Consider the following 20,663-nt stretch of genomic DNA (forward strand, 5'->3'; position numbering starts at 1 on the left):
TAGAATGAACCGCCTTCGTTACTCCTGTAACGTTGTACAAGGACACTATTTAGGATATAACAATGATTAGCGAGAGTTTGACTAAGCAAAAAGGACCCTGTAAAAATTGGTTAAGCAAATTTAACAGAACTGAAGACCGCTGAAGTTTCGGGAGGAGCAGAATCAGTTCTGTCATTACGAAAGATGTCATAGGGCTGAGCATGTCCTCGGCGACATAAATTCTCCACCCCCTACTAGCTTTTGGCACTCGACAGCGTTCATGTCGTTTGTACTCAATTCTCTGCTCACTTATGGTAACACCTTGTGTGTGAGATTTTTCTAGTGTTGGTCTTGCACTTCCTGCCCTTCAAGACGATCAGTGATCCGAAGAACAACTGATAGGGTCCAGCATCCAGTACTGATGTCAGCACAGCTGATGGGTAGACCGAGGCTCTACCAACACAACTGCAGTCCAGGGCGTAAGCTCCCCTTAATTCTAGCGTCGCACAGGGCTGAAGGTGCATTGTATCTACAGCCTAGGTTCAGCATTGAGTACGGCTACACGTCCTCCCTAATTGCGGTCCTGTGTGGACAACACGGGCACTGATGTGGAAGGGATCGAGAACTCCCCAAAACGGCGTGTGAATCAAAACACACATTTCGTGGACATCGCCAACTCCAAAAGTATAGCTATTATAGCTACGGAGGTGGCGTGCCTACCTCGTCAGTGGGTGGCAAAACTGCCGAATCAGTGAGACATTGACTTCTGATGCAATGCCATCAGCAACCGTGAGTCCGCTATTGGATTCAGCAGATTCTTCTGCGGAATACGTAGCCGCCATTCGGAGTAGAAAAAGCAGCAACGACTTGTATTTTCAGTGAAAGACGTCATAATTTTGAATATTGTTTTATTGCGTCTAACAACGCCGCACAGGTCCTCCGTCTGCATCCTGACGAATCGGTACGGGTTACCAGCCCAGCAGAGGGCTGCCCCTACAGTAGACAATGTCTGCAATCTGTCTTGCAAATAGAGTCAGTAGTAAAGAAGTAATCAATGAAAATGTTATATCCTGCCTACTCGTCGAATATGGGGAGTCTAGGAAACCTGCTTTCTCGGATCACTGGACAACAATTCAAGCAAATAGTTGTAATGAAGTTTATTAGGAAAGGAAATGATTACAATACTTTGTGTTAAATAGATGTGTCGCAAGCAAAGGGCAACAGACAAAAACAGAAATCTCTTCAGTGTAGACAGTGCTACATAGTAGAAGCGAATGACTAGTCTTGATGGTATAGTTGAATTCGCTGCTGTAGAACTCGTAGAACTGTGCCGCGGCCGGGCGGCGTGGTGCTTATGTCCTCTTCGTGTAGAGGGCGCTGCCGTCGCGTTGTCATCCTGGAGAGGGGGCAGTCAGCGTGCAATTGGCTGACGTCGTTTCACAGCCGTCTCTGCTCTAACATTCCCGCCTGGCGTTCCGGCTCTTGACTTTAAGCTAGAACATTCCTCCCTCCCAAAGCGATGGACTGTCCTTGTATAAGGAGCTAGACAGCGGGAGGGGAGGCAGGATCGTGGACGCTGCACTGGACCGGAAGCTGTAGCTGCAAGGGACGTCAGGCTTCTGGTCGTATCCCGCCATCCGGCTTTCGCTCCTGCGGAAACGTCCCCTGGAAAATGACAAGAATGCTACACGTCCAACTCATGAGGCCCATAAAAAGATGTAGAAAGCGTTGGCTGCTGTGGCGAGGGCGGGTCCAGCTCCGTCGGTAGGACCAGAGGAGGCGAAGGGTCGTCCCGCAGTGTCGTGATGACCGCCTCTGGCGGCTGCTGTGGCCGTGCTATCATTGGGATCCGTAAATCTGGGGGAAGAGACAAAGAAGGATCACCGAGCACATGACAGTGGCGAATTTGATTGTGATGCCGGCGCTGCAATCCGTCTGGGCCAAGTCGACGAAAGATTTACCCTCGCACCTACCGATTGCTGCCGCTAAAAACCCTGAAAAACAGAATATCATGCGTCGCCAAGCGATACTTGCGGCCTTCCTTCGGCGCCGAATGCTGAGGGGCAGGTGGAGCAGTCTCCGATGGCGACGGCCGTGAAGCAATTCCGCCAGCGATGGTCCATCTCTTGAATGCGGTCGATAGGAGGCGAGGAACAGTTGCAGTGCTTGATCCCTAGAGTGTGCGGTGCGACGTTTGGCCATCTGCTGCTTGAAGGTTCTTCGCCGCCTGATTGTTGACGGAATGGTGCACTAGTTAGATGCTGTATGCCTTTGTGGTCACAGAATGTTTCAAATACATTTGACGTGAACTGAGGGCCGTTGTCCGACACTATGACTTCAGGCAAACCTTCAAGGCAAGAAACAGAGGACAACATCTGAATTGTGCTACGTGACTGCTGTCGAGTTCATTGGCACAGCAGAAGGAAACTTGTTGTAAGAGTCTACCACAATCAACCAACAAGTGTTCCAGAACAGGTCTCGCAAAGTCTATGTGCACACATTGCCATGATGATTGCGACTTAGACCAAGCAGAGAATTTTTGTGGCGGAGCGGACTGATTTTCCGCACATGCGTGACACTGTGACGTCATCTGTTCTATTTGGATGTCCATACCCTGCCAAGTACACTTTCGACTCGCTGACTGTGTACTTGGTAAAGTAACTGCAAAACTTCTTTTTGCGCTACAGTCTGGAACCGCGCGACCGCTACGGTCGCAGGTTCGAATCCTGCCCCGGGCATGGATGTGTGTGATGTCCTTAGGATAGTTAGGTTTAAGTAGTTCTAAGTTCTAGGGGACTGATGACCTCAGAAATTAAGTCCCGTAGTGCTCAGAGCCATTTGAACCATTTTTCAACTTCTATTTTCAAAGCTTTTGGGGATCAACACACGTGACTGTCCACTGTCATTTTGAACAAGAATCACACCTTGTTGTACAGCGGATATGCCGAAGTGCAAAGTATCGGCCCACTACCGAGTTCTTTATGCTATGCAATGAGTGAGGCTAAGATGTGCGAATGTATTTTACCAAAATGTTCAGATCTGAATCAGCTTCCGCGACCTGTGCAATTTTCTTATAGTTCAGAGGAAAGGATTGAAGCAATTCAGAATCTTGAGTGTCGATGTGACAACAAGATGCAGCAGAAGCGTCCGCATTACCATGCTGAGCTGTCGGACGATACACTATCTCGTACTGATATTGAGACAACAACAATGCCCATCGTTGCAATTTCTGGACTGTCCGTACAGGAGCCGGTTTCGTCGAATGAAACGAGGATTGATATGGCTTGTGATCCGTCACTAAGTAGAATTTTCTGCCATACAAATAGTCGTGGAATTTGGTGGTACCATACACGATGGCCAACGCCCCTTCCTCTGCTTATGAATAGTTACACTGAGCTATGAACAGCACTTTTCATGAGAAAGCAGTAGGTCTATCTGTATCACCAAATCTGTGCGAAAGCACTGCACCAATTCCGTAAGAAGAAGTGTCTACTTGCAACACAACCTATTTGTCAGGATCAAAGTGATCCTGAGCACTGAGAAATGCTTCTTTAAGATTTTGAAAAGCTTCTTGGCACTCAACTGTCGTTCTTGCGACACCAGCGATGGAGTGGAGCTGCGATTTGTCCAACATTCGGTTGTTGTGGTCTTCGGTCCTGAGACTGGTTTGTTGCAGCTCTCCATGCTACTCTATCCTGTGCAAGCTTCTTCATCTCCCAGTACCTACTGTAACCTACATCCTTCTGATCTGTTTGGTGTATTCATCTCTTGGTCTCCCTCTACGATTTTTACCCTCCACGCTGCCCTCCAATACTAAATTGGTGATCCCTTGATGCCTCAGAACACGTCCACCAACCGATCCCTTCTTCTAGTCAAGTTGTGCCACAAACATCTCTTCTCCCCAATCCTATTCAATACCTCCTCATTAGTTATATGATATACCCACCTAATCTTCAGCATTCTTCTGCAGCACCACATTTCGAAAGCTTCTATTATCTTCTTGTCCAACCTAGTTATCGTCCATGTTTCACTTCCATATATGGCTACGCTCCATACAAATACTTTCAGAAACGACTTCCTGACACGTAAATCTAAACTCGATGTTAACAAATTTCTCTTCTTCAGAAACGCTTTCCTTGCCATTGCCAGTCTACATTTGATATCCTCTCTACTTCGACCATCATCAGTTATTTTGCTCCCCAAATAGCAAAACTCCTTTACTACTTTAAGTGTCTCATTTCCTAATCTAATTCCCTCAGTATCACCCGACTTCATTCGACTACATTCCATTATCTTCGTTTTGCTTTTGTTGATGTTCATCTTATACCCTCCTTTCATGACACTGTCCATTCCGTTCAACTGCTCTTCCAAGTCCTTTGCTGTTTCTGACAGAATTACAATGTCATCGGCGAACCTCAAAGTTTTTATTTCTTCTCCATGGATTTTAATACCTACTCCGATTTTTTCTTTAGTTTCCTTTACTGCTTGCTCAGTATACAGATTGAATAACATCGGGGATAGGCTACCACCCTGTCTCACTCCCTTCCCAACCTCTGCTTTCCTTTCATGCCCCTCGACTCTTATAACTGCCATCTGGTTTCTGTACCAATTGTGAATAGCCATTCGCTCCCTGTATTTTACCCCTGCCACCTTTAGAATTTGAAAGAGAGTATTCCAGTCAACATTGTCAAAAGCTTTCTCTAAGTCTACAAATGCTAGAAATGTAGGTTTGCCTTTCCTTAATCTTTCTTCTAAGATAAGTAGTAGCGTCAGTATTGCCTCACATGTTCCAATATTTCTAGGGAAACCAAACTGATCTTCCCCGAGGTCAGCTTCTACCAGATTTTCCATTCGTCTGTAAGGAATTCGCGTTAGTATTTTGCCTCCGTGACTTATAAACTGATTGTTCGGTAATTTTCACATCTGTCAGCACCTTCTTTCTTTGGGATTGGAATTATTATATTCTTCTTGAAGTCTGAGGGTATTTCGCCTGTCTCATACATCTTGCTCACCAGATGGTAGAGTTTTGTCAGGACTGGCTCTCCCAGGGCCGTCAGTAGTTCCAATGGAATGTTGTCTACTCCCAGGGCCTTGTTTCGCCTCAGGTCTTTCAGCGCTCTGTCAAACTCTTCACGCAGTATCGTATCTCCCATTTCATCTTCATCTACATCGTCTTCCATTTCCATAATATTGTCCTCAAGTACATCGCCCTTGTATAGACCCTTTATATGCTCCTTCCACCTTTCTGCTTTCCCCTCTTTGCTTAGAACTGGGTTTCCATCAGAGCTCTTGATATGCATACAAGTGGTTCTCTTTTCTCCAAAGGTCTCTTTAATTTTCCTGTAGTCAGTATCTATCTTACCCCTAGTGAGATAAGCCCCTACATCCTTACATTTGTCCTCTAGCCATCCCTGCTTAGCCATTTTGCACTTCCTGTCGATCTCATTTTTGAGACGTTTGTACTCCTTTTTGCCTGCTTCATTTACTGCATTTTTATATTTTCTCCTTTCCTCGATAAAATTCAATATTTCTTCTGTTACTCAAGGATTTCTACTAGTCCTCGTCTTTTTACCTACTTGATACTCTGCTGCCTTCACTACTTCATCCCTCAGAGCTACCCATTCTTCTTCTACCGTATTTCTTTCCCCCATTCCTGTCAATTGTTCCCTTATGCTCTCCCTGAAACTCTGTACAACCTCTGGTTTAGTCAGTTTATCCAGGTCCCATCTCCTTAAATTCCCAGTTTTTTGCAGTGTGTTCATTTTTAATCTACGGTTCATAACCAATTTATTGTGGTCAGAGTCTACATCTGCCACTGGAAATGTCTTACAATTTAAAACCTGGTTCCTAAATCTCTTTCTTACCGTTACATAATCTATCTGAAACCTGTCAGTATCTCCAGGCTTCTTCCGTGGATACAACCCTCTTTTATGATTCTTGAACCAAGTGTTAGCTATGATTAAGTTGTGCTCTGTGCAAAATTCTACCAGGCGGCTTCCTCTTTCATTTCTTCGCACCAATCCATATTCACCTACTACGTTTCCTTCTCTCCCTTTTCCTACTACCGAATTCCAGTCACCATGACTATTAAATTTTCGTCTCCCTTCACTATCTGAATAATTTCTTTTATTTCATCATACATTTCTTCAGTTTCTTCGTCATCTGCAGAGCTAGTTGGCATATAAACTTATACTACTGTAGTAGGCGTGGGCTTCGTGTCTATCTTGGCCACAATAATGCGTTCACTATGCTGTTTGTAGTAGCTTACCCGCACTCCTATTTTTTATTCATTATTAAACCTACTCCTTCATTACCCCTATTTGATTTTGTATTTATAACCCTGTATTCGCCTGACCAAAAATCTTGTTCCTCCTGCCATCTAACTTCACTAATTCCCACGATATCTAACTTTAACCTATCCATTTCCCTTTTTAAATTTTCTAACCTACCTACCCGATTAAGGGATCTGACATTCCAAGCTCCGATCTGTAGAACGCCAGTTTTCTTTCTCCTGATAACGACGCCCTCTTGAGTAGTCCCCGCCTGGAGATCCGAATGGGGGACTATTTTACCTCCGGAATATTTTACCCAAGAGGACGCCATCATCATTTAATCATACAGTAAAGCTGCATGCCCTCGGTAAAAATTAAGCTGTAGTTTCCCCTTGCTTTCAGCCGTTCGCATCACCAAAACAGCAAGGCCGTTTTGGTTATTGTTATAGGACCAGATCAGTGAATCATCCAGACTGTTGCCCCTGCAACTACTGAAAAGGCTGCTGCCCCTCTTCAGGAACCACACGTTTGTCTGGCCTCTCAACTGATACCCCTCCGTTGTGGTTGCACCTACGGTACGGCTATCTGTATCGCTGAGGCACGCAAGCCTCTCCACCAACGGCAAGGTCCATGGTTCTTTGGGGAGGGGGAGGGGGGGGGGGGTCTTTCGGTATGAACCGAATATCATTCGGTATGAACCGAATATAACAGTTCATTTTCCCTAAGACAGACTGCAGTTCTGTGACACTGCGAAGAACTGGCAAATGAAGTATGGCTACCAAATGTGACTGAAGACGATGTACACCTTGACCAAGATACTGCAACTCAGGTTTTAAAAAAATCACACTTGTCAAGTCTACACTTTAGTCCTGCATCAGGCAATACACGACACAAAGCACATATATTTTCAATGTGTTATTCAGGTGTGCGACCTGCTACGACAATATCATCGAAATAGTTTGAACAGTTTGGTACCTGAGTAGTCAGCTGTTCCAAATACCGTTGGACAATGGCAGGTGCGGAAGCACTACCAAAAGGCAAACGCAAACATTTAAACAAACCTAAATGAGTGTTCACAACACGTACTTTTTGAGATTTTCCATTTAGCGTTATTTGAAGATATGCGTCGCGCAAATCAGTTTTTGAAAAGTAACGACAGGCGCCTAATCTGTCCATGGGATCCTCTGGGCATGGCAACGGATACATATCAATCTCAGTAGACTCATCATTCACTGTAGACATAAATTCAACACAGAGGCGAATGTCACCTGAAGGTTTGGGGAGCAAAACCAGTGGATTTGCCATTGACTAGCTTGTATGGTCCCAATAGCTCTGCTATCTTGCAATTCTTTAAGTTCAGCAAGATTTTGTCCCATAATGCAATGGGAACAGTTCTGGACTGGCTAAATTTCAGCTGAGCATTTGCTTTCATAGTAATATGGATAAGAAAATCGTTAGTCTTGTCTAAATCTTACGAAAAGAATTCAAGGAATTCTTTCAGCAAGCTAGCGACACAGTCTTTTGCATTGAGTGCTGTCACTGACATCACATTGTCCTGAATGGTAAAGCCAAACAAATCAAACGAATCAAGGCCAAATATGGTCTCACAATCGCGTGATTGTAGTACAGTGAAAGTAACAGTTCGAATATGCGAGTGATACATGGCAGGCAAAGTCCTTTTCTGGGAACAGGAATGTCTCGTCCAGGTGAGTGCTAGTTCGAGATAGGCGTCGGGAGCCAAACAGTTCATATGTGTTACAATTCAGCAATGTAACAGAGGTACCCGTGTCCAACTGAAATTTCACACGTTTCCACTGATATGCAAATGTACAAAAAGTATGTTGGACTGGCGGAGCAGTGAAGAAACTATGTGCTTGCTAGTTGTGCTAATGTCTGCAGTCATCTTAGAATACGCTGCATTGATTACATGGGCATTGTGACAGAATTTTGTAAGTCAGTGGAATTCTTATGCTTGTTCCATTGCAAAAATATAGATTGGAAGAGACCTTTCTTGCCACAAGCATAACACTGTGCTTGTCTTGACAGGCAGTCTTGGCGTATGTGCTGTGAATAGCATCGACAGCATGTCTTAATTCTGTTCACTTGTTTAGAGAGCTGTTGATGCGGCCTGGAGAACTGGTTATGTGGCATGGCACGTGCAAGCTGCCTACCGGGCCAGTCGTGAACAAGGGGCGACTCGACCCAAAAAATCGGCGGTTGTTCAAATTTATCGGCCGACATGGCGCCTGAATTGTACTAATCTAGAAGTACACTATGTGATTGAATGACGGATCGGACTGTTTCAAAATTTGACATCAGTTACATTGTACACAATTGCATCATGCAGCATAACGTCTAAATATAAAGCACCATAAGCACATTTGAATTTGCATATGTAATAGCTCTCTGAAGCAGGGTATTTTCCCAGATAGACTGAAGTATACCATTGTTAAACCACTGCATAAAAAAGGGGATACACCTAATGTCAACAACTATCGCCCAATCTCTCTTCTGACTGCCTTACCCAAAATTCTTGAAAAAGTAATGTATTGTACAGTAGCATCACACCTTTGTAAAAATAAAGTTTTATCAAAATGTCAATTTGGTTTCCAGAAAGGTTTTTCAACGGAAAATGCTATATATACTTTCACTAATGAAACATTAAATGCTCTGAGTAACTGGAAGTCACCCATCGGGATTTTTTGCGATCTCTCAAAGGCTTTTGATTGTGTAAATCATGGAATACTTCTGGATAAGCTCAAGTACTGTGGTATGAATGGGACAGCGCTCAAATGGGTTAAATCATACCTAACTGGAAGAGTGCAGAAAGTTGAGATAAGCAGTTCACATAATATGCAAGAGACTGGTGAGTTCTCAAACTGGGGAACAATGAAGAATGGGGTGCGGCAAGGTTCGGTCTTGGGTCCTCTGTTGTTCTTAATATATATTAATGACTTGCCATTCTATATTCACGAAGATGCAAAGCTGGTACTTTTTGTCGATGATACAAGTATAGCTATCACACCCAACATACAAGAATTAATTGATGAAATTGTAAACGATGTTTTTCAGAAAATTATTAAGTGGTTCCCTGCAGATGGGCTCTCATTAAACTTAAAAAAAAAACACATTATATACAGTTCCACGCAGTAAATGGAATGACACCATTAATAAATACAGACTTCGATCAGAAATCGTTAGCTAAAGAAGAATATCCAAAATTTCTAGGTGTGTGCATTGATGAGGGGTCGAACTGGAAAAAACACACTGAATATGCTGAATCTGCTGAAACATTTGAGTTCAGCTACTTATGCTATTAGGTTCATTGCAAATTTTGGCGATATACATCTCAGTAAATTAGCTTACTATGCCTGCTTTCGTATGACATCATATCCTGGGGTAACTCATCATTGACTAAAAGAGTGTTCATTGCACAAAAGCTTGTAATCAGAATAATTGCTGAAGCTCGTCCAAGATCATCCAGCAGACACTTATTTAAAGAGCTAGGGATCTTCACTGTAGTCTCACAATATATATACACTCCTGGAAATTGAAATAAGAACACCGTGAATTCATTGTCCCAGGAAGGGGAAACTTTATTGACACATTCCTGGGGTCAGATACATCACATGATCACACTGACAGAACCACAGGCACATAGACACAGGCAACAGAGCATGCACAATGTCGGCACTAGTACAGTGTATATCCACCTTTCGCAGCAATGCAGGCTGCTATTCTCCCATGGAGACGATCGTAGAGATGCTGGATGTAGTCCTGTGGAACGGCTTGCCATGCCATTTCCACCTGGCGCCTCAGTTGGACCAGCGTTCGTGCTGGACGTGCAGACCGCGTGAGACGACGCTTCATCCAGTCCCAAACATGCTCAATGGGGGACAGATCCGGAGATCTTGCTGGCCAGGGTAGTTGACTTACACCTTCTAGAGCACGTTGGGTGGCACGGGATACATGCGGACGTGCATTGTCCTGTTGGAACAGCAAGTTCCCTTGCCGGTCTAGGAATGGTAGAACGATGGGTTCGATGACGGTTTGGATGTACCGTGCACTATTCAGTGTCCCCTCGACGATCACCAGTGGTGTACGGCCAGTGTAGGAGATCGCTCCCCACACCATGATGCCGGGTGTTGGCCCTGTGTGCCTCGGTCGTATGCAGTCCTGATTGTGGCGCTCACCTGCACGGCGCCAAACATGCATACGACCATCATTGGCACCAAGGCAGAAGCGACTCTCATCGCTGAAGACGACACGACTCCATTCGTCCCTCCATTCACGCCTGTCGCGACACCACTGGAGGCGGGCTGCACGATGTTGGGGCGTGAGCGGAAGACGGCCTAACGGTGTGCGGGACCGTAGCCCAGCTTCATGGAGACGGTTGCGAATGGTCCTCGCCGATACCCCAGGAGCAACAGTGTCCCTAATTTGCTGGGAAGTGGCGGTGCGGTCCCCTACGGCACTGCGTAGGATCCTACGGTCTTGGCGTGCATCCGTGCGTCGCTGCGGTCCGGTCCCAGGTCGACGGGCACGTGCACCTTCCGCCGACCACTGGCGACAACATCGATGTACTGTGGAGACCTCACGCCCCACGTGTTGAGCAATTCGGCGGTATGTCCACCCGGCCTCCCGCATGCCCACTATAAGCCCTCGCTCAAAGTCCGTCAACTGCACATACGGTTCACGTCCACGCTGTCGCGGCATGCTACCAGTGTTAAAGACTGCGATGGAGCTCCGTATGCCACGGCAAACTGGCTGACACTGACGGCGGCGGTGCACAAATGCTGCGCAGTTAGCGCCATTCGACGGCCAACACCGCGGTTCCTGGTGTGTCCGCTGTGCCGTGCGTGTGATCATTGCTTGTACAGCCCTCTCGCAGTGTCCGGAGCAAGTATGGTGGGTCTGACACACTGGTGTCAATGTGTTCTTTTTTCCATTTCCAGGAGTGTATTTACTTATGAAATTTGTTATTAACAATCCGAACGAATTCAAAAGCAATAGCAGTGTACATGGCTACAACACTAGGAGAAAGGATGATCTTCACCACCGAAGATTAAATCTAACTTTGGTTCATAAGGGGGTAAATTATGCTGCCACAAAAGTCTTTGGTCACTTACCTAATAGCATCAAAAGTCAGACAGATAGCCATATAGCATTTAAAAGGAAACTGAAAGAATTACTGAATGGCAACTCCTTTTACTGATTAGATGAATTTTTGGATATAGTAAGTGGGTAATTTCCCCTACCACAAAAAAAATTGAAAATATTAAGTGTCATGTAATATTTTGTGTAATGTAATATCTTGTATGGACACCTTTTATTAACATGACACGTTCCACATCATTACGAAGTGTCGTATTCATGATCTATGGAAAAAGTGCCAATCTGATCTAATGTAATCTAAATTCCCTCATCAAAGCCTGCAAATCTGTTAACCACTCACGATAAGTTTGTTCTGACCTTTTCTTGCAATTAAACAATTGATACCTAGCTGCTACGACATTCACTTGTTGGTCATAGTAATTAGTTAGCAAATCTACAACCTGATCATTGGAAAGTTCACTCAGTATGGCATTAGGGAGTAGTTTTTGAATGAGGTGGAACACTGCACTTCCTACCGTGGACAAAAAATAGTGAAGTTTCACAATACCTGGTACATTGTGAACAAAGGGTGGGCTTCAAACTTTTGCAATTATTCAAGCCATTCCTCTTATTGTTCATTAAACTGGCGAAAAGGTGGTTTAGCGCTCGAGCTACAGGTAGTGCTTGTCGTTCTGTAGTCGTTTGATTCGCCAGGAGCTGCAGTACCGTGTTTAGCAGTGTTAATGTATGCTGGGTCTGAAACTGAAACATCTGTGTTAGTTGCATTGCATCTATCGCTTGCAGCTGTGGCGCTGAGCAGGGGGTGGGCATGTTGGAAGAGACAAAGGCAATAAACAGACAAGGCAAGCTACAAAAATAAGCACACAAGCAAAGAAAAATTCTGCAAGGACCATCTTAAAACACTGATTAGCAAAAACACTACAAGAGACACTATTAAAGCAAGTAAACACACCCTGCAAAGAAAAGACAATGTAGAATTAAGGCGCCAGCAAATAGAATAGCACACGAAAAACGGTGGCCACCAGGCACGGGGTTTTTCGTATAACTCGTCGCCAATGTTGTATACTGCCACTCATCAAATATGGGGAGTATAGGAAACCTGCTTTATCGGATCGCTGGATAACAATGCAAGCAAATCGTATTAATGAATTTTGCTGCGTAAGGAAATGATTACAATACTTAACTTTGTGTCAAACAGACGCGTCGCAAGCAAAGGGCGACAGACGAAATAAAAAAGCTCTTCAGTATAGACAATGCTACATAGTAGAAGCGAAATGACTGTCTTGATGCTACTACTCTTGATGCTACTAGTCTTGATGCTATTCTTGAACTCACTGTAGAACTCGTAGAACTGGGCCGCGGCCAGATGGTGCGGCATTTATGTCCTCTTTGTGTAGAGCGCGCTGCTGTGTGTAGAACGCGCTGCTGTCGCGTTGTCCTCCTGGAGAGGGGTCGGTTAGTGTGCAATTGGCTGACGTCCTCCTCACAGCCCTCTCTGCTCTAACTTTCCCACCTGGCGTGCTGGCGCGAGACTTTATGCTGGAAGACCAGACATCATGTCTGATGCTGAAGTTTGACTACATGAACAGCAGAAACGTTGTTGTTTGTTGTTGCGGTCTTCAGTCCTGAGACTGGTTTGATGCAGCTCTCCATGCTACTCTATCCTGTGCAAGCTTCTTCATCTCCCAGTACCTACTGCAACCTACATCCTTCTGAATCTGTTTAGTGTATTCATCTCTTGGTCTCCCTCTACGATTTTTACCCTTCACGCTGCCCTCCAATACTAAATTGGCGATCCCTTGATGCCTCAGAACATGTCCTACCAACCGGTCCCTTCTTCTAGTCAAGTTGTGCCACAAACCTCTCTTCTCCCCAATCCTATTCAATACTTCCTCATTAGTTATGTGATCTACCCATCTAATCTTCAGCATTCTTCTGTAGCACCACATTTCGAAAGCTTCTATTATCTTCTTGTCTAAACTATTTATCGTCCATGTTTCACTTCCATACATGGCTACACTCCATACAAATACTTTCAGAAACGACTTCCTGACACTTAAATCTATACTCGATGTTAGCAAATTTCTCTTCTTCAGAAACGCTTTCTTTGCCATTGCCAGTCTACATTTGATATCCTCTCTACTTCGACCATCATCAGTTATTTTGCTCCCCAAATAGCAAAACTCATTTACTACTTTAAGTGTCTCATTTCCTAATCTAATTCCCTCAGCATCACCCGATTTAATTCGACTACATTCCATTATCCTCGTTTTGCTTTTGTTGATGTTCATCTTATATCCTCCTTTGAAGACACTATCCATTCCGCTCAACTGCTCTTCCAAGTCCTTTGCTGTCTCTGACAGAATTACAATGTCGTCGGCGAACCTCAAACATTTTATTTCTTCTCCACGGATTTTAACACCTACTCCGAATTTTTCTTTTGTTTCCTTCACTGCTTGCTCAATATACAGATTGAATAAAATCAGGGAGAGACTACAACCCTGTCGCACACCATTCCCAACCACTGCTTCCCTTTCATGCCCCTCGACTCTTATAACTGCCATCTGGTTTCTGTACAGATTGTAAATAGCCTTTCGCTCCCTGTATTTTACCCCTGACACCTTTAGAATTTGCAAGAGAGTATTCCAGTCAACATTGTCAAAAGCTTTCTCTAAGTATACAAATGCTAGAAACGTAGGTTTGCCCTTCCTTAATCTAGCTTCTAAGATAAGTCGTAGGGTCAGTATTGCCTCACGTGCTCCAACATTTCTACGGAATCCAAACTGATCTTCCCTGAGGTCGGCTTCTACTAGGTTTTCCATTCGTCTGTAAAGAACTCGCGTTAGTATTTTGCAGCTGTGATTTATTGAACTGATAGTCCGGTAATTTTCACATCTGTCAACACCTGCTTTCTTTGGGATTGGAATTATTATATTCTTCTTGAAGTCTGAGGGTATTTCGCCTGTCTCATACATCTTGCTCACCAGGTGGTAGAGTTTTGTCAGGACTGGCTCTCCCAAGGCCGTCAGTAGTTCCAATGGAATGTTGTCTGCTCCGGGGGCCTTGTTTCGACTCAGGTCTCTCAGTGCTCTGTCAAACTCTTCACGCAGTATTGTATCTCCCATTACATCTTCATCTACATCCTCTTCCATTTCCATAATATGGTCCTCAAGTACATCACCCTTGTATAGACCCTCTATATGCTCCTTCCACCTTTCTGTTTTCTCTTCTTTGCTGAGAACTGGGTTTCCATCTGAGCTCTTGATGCTCATACAAGTGGTTCTCTTACATCCAAAGGTCTCTTTAATTTTCCTGTAGTCACTATCTATCTTACCCCTAGTGAGATAAGCCTCTACATCCTTACATTTGTCCTCTAGCCATCCCTGCTTAGCCATTTTGCACTTCCTGTCGATCTCATTTTGAGACGTTTGTATTCATTTTTTCCTGCTTCATTTACTGCATTTTTATGTTTTCTCCTTTCATCAATTAAATTCAATATTTCTTCTGTTCCCCAAGGATTTCTACTAGCCCTCGTCTTTTTACCTACTTGATACTCCGCTGCCTTCACTACTTCATCCCTCAGAGCTACCCATTCTTCTTCTACTGTATTTGTTTCCACAATTCCTGTCAATTGTTCCCTTATGGTCTCCCTGAAACTCTGTACAACCTCTGGTTTAGTCAGTTTATCGAGGTCCCATCTCCTTAAATTCCCACCTTTTTGCAGTTTCTTCAGTTTTAATCTACACGTCATAACCAATATATTGTGGTCAGAGTCCACATCTGCCCCTGGAAATGTCTTACAATTTAAAACCTGGTTCCTAAATCTCTGTCTTACCATTATATAATCTATCTGAAATCTGTCAGCAGAAACGTAGTACGTGATAAACATTTTCCCTTTAATCATTTTCTGGAGGATGTCACCGAGAAAATGTTTCGTAAAGATTTGAAATAATATGTATGTAGTTCGGCAGCCCATTCATGATGAAAATATCTTAGGCAACAAATAGACGTGAACTCTCTGAGAACGTCCAGATCGAAACTGGTATCAGCGACCGCGTGGCAGTTGTGGCCATAATGATGACTGGAATACAAAGGGTAATGAAAACAAGAAGAAAGATTTATACGCTCGGTAAACTAGATAAAGAAGGAGTTGTGTTACAGCTTAGTGAGCAACATGAAACTTTTAGCTCAGGACAGGAGGATGTAGAGGAACTATAGCTCAATTTCAAAAGCGTAGTTTACCATACAATATACATGATTACGTACGTAATATAACAGTCCATGATAGTACGGACTCTCCGTGGCGTACAGTCACTGTAAATAAACTCCTAAGAAACAGTGTGTACTGCATAATAGGTGTAAAACAAAGTATAGTACAGTAGGTAGAGAGATATTGAATGAACAGTGTTTAGCTTTCAAGAGAGCAATAACTATGGTAAAAGAATATTGTGAAAAGATATTTCTCAAAACTCAACCAAAATCTCGTGTGTGTAAAGGGTGTTAGTTTCGCCAAAGTTAGTTTCCGAACACTCACAAAGAGACACCAATTGAAACTGTAGGTAACAGAACAAGTGCAAAAATCCTTAACCCCGTTTTCAAACGTTGATTTACAAAGAAGAACCCAGGCCTATTGCCCTAGTTTAATTCTCATACCACTGAAAAGATAAGTCCAATATATATTAGTAACAGTGGCTCTGAGAAACAGCTGAAATCACTGAAATTGAACAAAGTTCCGGGGCCTGATGGGGACCCTATCAGAATCTGTACTGAATATACAGCTGAGTTAGTTCTTCTTTTAACTATAATCTGTCGTAGATCCCTCAAAAAAAAACCATGCCCAGTAATTGGGAAAAAGCGTAGGCCACAGCAAGGGTAGCAGAACTGGTCCACAAAACTATTGTCCGACATCCTTCACAGCCATTTGTTGTATATTCTTGAAACATATTTTGGGCTGTAACAGAATGACGTATCTCTAACAGAATGACCTCCTTCATTCCAAAGAGGATGGATTCTGAAAACATTGATCTTATGAAACCCAACTTGCACTTTTCTCACATGACATACTGAAAGCTACGGATTAAGCGAGTCAAGAAGATGCAATATTTCTCGACATCCGAAACACATGTGACTGTGTCACAGCTATGTTTATTACCAAAAGTCCGACTGCATGTGGTATTAAGCGAAATACGGGGCAGTGCTGAGGATGGTTTGGTAGGAAGGAAGCAGAAAGTTAATTTGGCTGGAGAGTCACGTTGGGTGTAGTGAGGAAAGTTTGTTAGGTCCCTTACTGTTTGTGTTGTATATCAGTGATCTTGCAGACAATATTAGTAGTAACCTCAGACTTTCTGCAGGTGATGCAGTTATCTATAATGAAGTACTTTCTGAAAAGGTCTTACAAGAATTCATTCGGATATTAACAAAATTTAAATGTGGAGCAGAGACTGGAAACTTTCTTTGAATTTTCAGACATGTACTATTGTGAACTTCACAAAACCGTAGTATCCAAGAACTATAATATCAATGTGTCACAGTTAAAATAGTTCATCTCATACAAATACCAGGATGCAACAATTTGCAAGGGTATAAAATCCGGTCACTTTAATGTGACCACCTGTCAGAAGGCTGAATAACCACCTTTCACAGCACGGACGTGCAGGAAAAGAGTCAATGAGGTTCACCAACAGGAATGTGGGGCGATGCTGATTCCAGTGCTGTGGCCAGCTGCACTATGTTTCTCGGTTAAGTATCCATGGTTGGAAGAGTCCGATTGAGGTTCCCCACAGATTATCTACTGTGTTTCAATACAGGGAGTCTGGGGAATATGGTATACTCATCTTGGTGCTCTTTGAACAACACACTTACACTGTGAGCTGTGTGACATATCGCATTGTTGTTGCTGGAAGAAGCCATCGTGACAGGAAAGAAACTAAGCGCATGTAGGGGTGGACATGGTCCCCAAGGAAAGACACATACTTGAGTTGATCCACTGTGCCATGCAGAATGACAAGCTCACACAGTGAATGCCATGAAAACAGTCCCAGACCATAACGCTGCCTCATTTGTCCTGGACCCATACAACAATTGTTGGCGTCTGTCTGATGGAGCATAAAACGCGATGCATCTGAAAAGGCTACCAGTCGCCACTCAATTGCGATATTGGCGCAAATATTCCAGCCTTCCCCGCCGATTAGCAGCAGTTAACGTGGGTGCATAAATCAGGTGTCCGCTGCGGAGCCCCATTCGCAGCAACGTTCGCTGAACACTCGCTAAGGAGACACTGTTGGTTGCACCTTGGTTCATCTGGGTAGTCTGTTGCTCTAGAGCTTCACTTCTGTTCGCCCCTACACATCTCTATAGCCGTCAGTCACCCCTGTCGTCTCTGACCCTGGTGCGCCACAGCTAACTCGACGCCGGTTTGGATAGCGACATTTTGCCACTCACAGTCCACTTTAACCATAGCGTCACCATTCCGGAGACGCTCAACCCTTGATAGGAAAGCCAGTGATCATTCCGGTTTGGACGTCAGCTAAATCGCTGGGTTTCCACAGTGTGGCATCGATTGCACTATTTTCCACATCCCCCCGGCACGTTGTATATACCCTCCAAAGTAAGTCCTGCCACCTGCTGTCTGTGACAAGTTATTGCTTGTCGACGCCGAACATAGGCGGTGGTCACATTTATGGGACTGGACGGTGTAATTTTAGCCGCAGGTAAAGCAAGTGGTAGACTTCTGTTCAGTCTACAAAGGAGGCTCAGGGATTGGGTGTTGTGTTGTCCTAATCATCATCATTTCATCCCCATCGACGCACCAGTCGGCGAAGTGGCATCAAATCGAAAGACTTGCACCTGGTGAACGGTCTACCCGACGGGAGGCGCTACTCACACGACATTTACATTTTATCCCACATGTGTTAATGAGTAAATCATATTTTTTAACTCTTAACTACTTTGAGCTATGAATATTTTGTGTATTGTGATCCTGAAATGGATATAGCTTTCGCCCATCTTGGATGACTATTTAGCTTGGGGTTCCTACTACCATTCTCATAACACTTTCTATGCATCTTTATGGCATTTGATAATGTTATTATCTGTCTGTATTTTCACTGGAAATCGTAGGACCACTTTCCATTTATTTGAGATATGCTTTATCGAATAAATATTATTCAACATAATTCTCCATAGTCTACATCAATTACAGATGTTAGGGCAGAACCCATTTATAAAATTATTCATTCATCTTTTATTTCATATTTTCGTGTATTTAATTAATTCGTAGTTCTAGCCAAGGCATAGATAATTTCACTGCAGGATCACAACTTCAGGTTATTATTTACAGCAGGGTAGTTGCTGGGCAGGAAAGCAGACATGTTCAGCTCGACTCTATGACATCATCCAGGCCGCACGGGATTAGCCGAGCGGTCTCAGGAGCTGCAGTCATGGACTGTGAGGCTGGTCCCGGCGGAGGTTCGAATCCTCCCTCAGGCATGGGTGTGTGTGTTTGTCCTTAGGATAATTTAGGTTAAATAGTGTGTAAGCTTAGGGACTGATGACCTTAGCAGTTAAGTCCCATAAGATTTCACAAACATTCGACGTCATCGAGCTATGTTTTTTAAACAGAGCTATGCATAGAGCAGTTACCAAAAATATGAGTAACTGCAGGTAAAATCACAATTTATTTGCTCATATGGACTGCTGGTTAGAGAGCAACTACACAGCAGCAGAAAACCATTCAGTAACTTCGCAAGTAAATAATTTGGAAATTGCAGTTATTCCAGTTTGTCAGGGGTCAGTAATCTCTGAAGGAACAGATGTGTCTGTTGTCAGTTTCTTACGCCAGATTGATAGACATGACGTTATGTGCCGTGTTCTTGGATGCCAGCTGTGGCGACAGTCGCTAGCATGACCCTCAGCCTCAGATTTTCCTTTATGTTGTATATTGAAACAAGCCGAGGGATATTGGAAATTTGTGGTAAGGTATTATGGGACTAAACTGCTGAGTTCATCGGTTCGTAAGTCTACGCACTACTTAATCCAACTTACACTAAGGACAACACACACACACCCATGCCCGAGAGAGGACTCGAACCTCCAATGGGGGAGCCGCCCGGACCGTGTAAGACGCCTTAGACCGCGCGGCGCAAAGTCGACGGTATAAAGCTGATAGTTAGCAGGCATGTGAATGCTGACTGAGCTTCCTTAACTCTGTGGGAGTCTGCTGTGTCCGTTTTGGGTTACTAGCGTCGGCAGTGGCAGCTACGCTTTTGTACAGCGCCCTCACGCGCTGCTGTTGTGTACAGGTGTCGGCACCGGACAGGATACGACGTCACGTGACTGCGTGCGGGCGTCGCTGGCGGTGGCGTCTTTGTCTGCGCTGCTGCTGTACACAGCCTACTGCGGCGCACTCACGGCGGCTCTGGCTTCGGGGCAGCCGCGGCTGCCTTTCCACGACATGTCGGGGCTGCTGCGCGATGGCTCGTACACCCTGATTACCCAAGCAGGCGCTGCTGCAATGAACACCCTCAGTGTCAGTAAAACAAAGTTTCACTTATTTACTTTGCCAAACATTTACACCACCATAAACATATACACTACTGGCCATTAAAATTGCTACACCAAGAAGAAATTCAGATGATAAATGGGTATTCATTGGACAAATATATTATACTAGAACTGACATGTGATTACATTTTCACGCAATTTGAACACCACCTCTGGCCGTAATAATGGCCTTCATACGCCTGGGCTTGAGTCAAACAGAGCTTGGACGTGTGTACACGTACAGCTGCCATTGCAGCTTCAACATGATACCACAGTTCATCAAGAGTAGTGACCGGCGTATGTTGACGAGCCAGTTACTCGGCCACCATTGACCATACGTTTTCAATTGGTGAGAGATCTGGAGAATGTGCTGGCCAGGGCAGCAGTCGAACATTTTCTGTATCCAGAGAGGCCCGTACAGGACCTGCAACATGCGGTCGTGCATTATCCTGCTGAAATGTAGGGTTTCGCAGGGATCGAACGAAGGGTAGAGCCAAGCGTCGTAACACATCTGAAATGTAACGTCCACTGTTGAAAGTGCCGTCAATGCGAACAAGACGTGACCGAGACGTGTAACCGATGGCACCCCATACCATCACGTCGGGTGATACGCCAGTACGGCGATGACGAATACACGCTTCCAATGTGCGTTCACCGCGATGTCGCCAAACACGGATGCGACCATCATGATGCTGTAAACAGAACTTGGATTCATCCGAAAAAATGACGTTTTACCATTCGTGCACCCAGGTTCGT

The 20,663-nt window shown here is 44.3% G+C and overlaps 1 protein-coding gene across 1 annotated transcript in view; it reads left to right on the plus strand.

The window, feature by feature from the left end:
* LOC126484967 (probable glutamate receptor) overlaps nt 1-20,663 on the plus strand; it is a 115,434-nt gene that overhangs the window by 39,187 nt on the left and 55,584 nt on the right. The window contains exon 4 of the mRNA XM_050108569.1: nt 19,667-19,893. Coding sequence (XP_049964526.1) covers nt 19,667-19,893 — 227 coding nt within the window. The remainder of the gene's footprint in view (nt 1-19,666; nt 19,894-20,663) is intronic.

Source organism: Schistocerca serialis, chromosome 6 (assembly GCF_023864345.2).
Source record: "Schistocerca serialis cubense isolate TAMUIC-IGC-003099 chromosome 6, iqSchSeri2.2, whole genome shotgun sequence".
NCBI classification, from domain to species: domain Eukaryota; kingdom Metazoa; phylum Arthropoda; class Insecta; order Orthoptera; family Acrididae; genus Schistocerca; species Schistocerca serialis.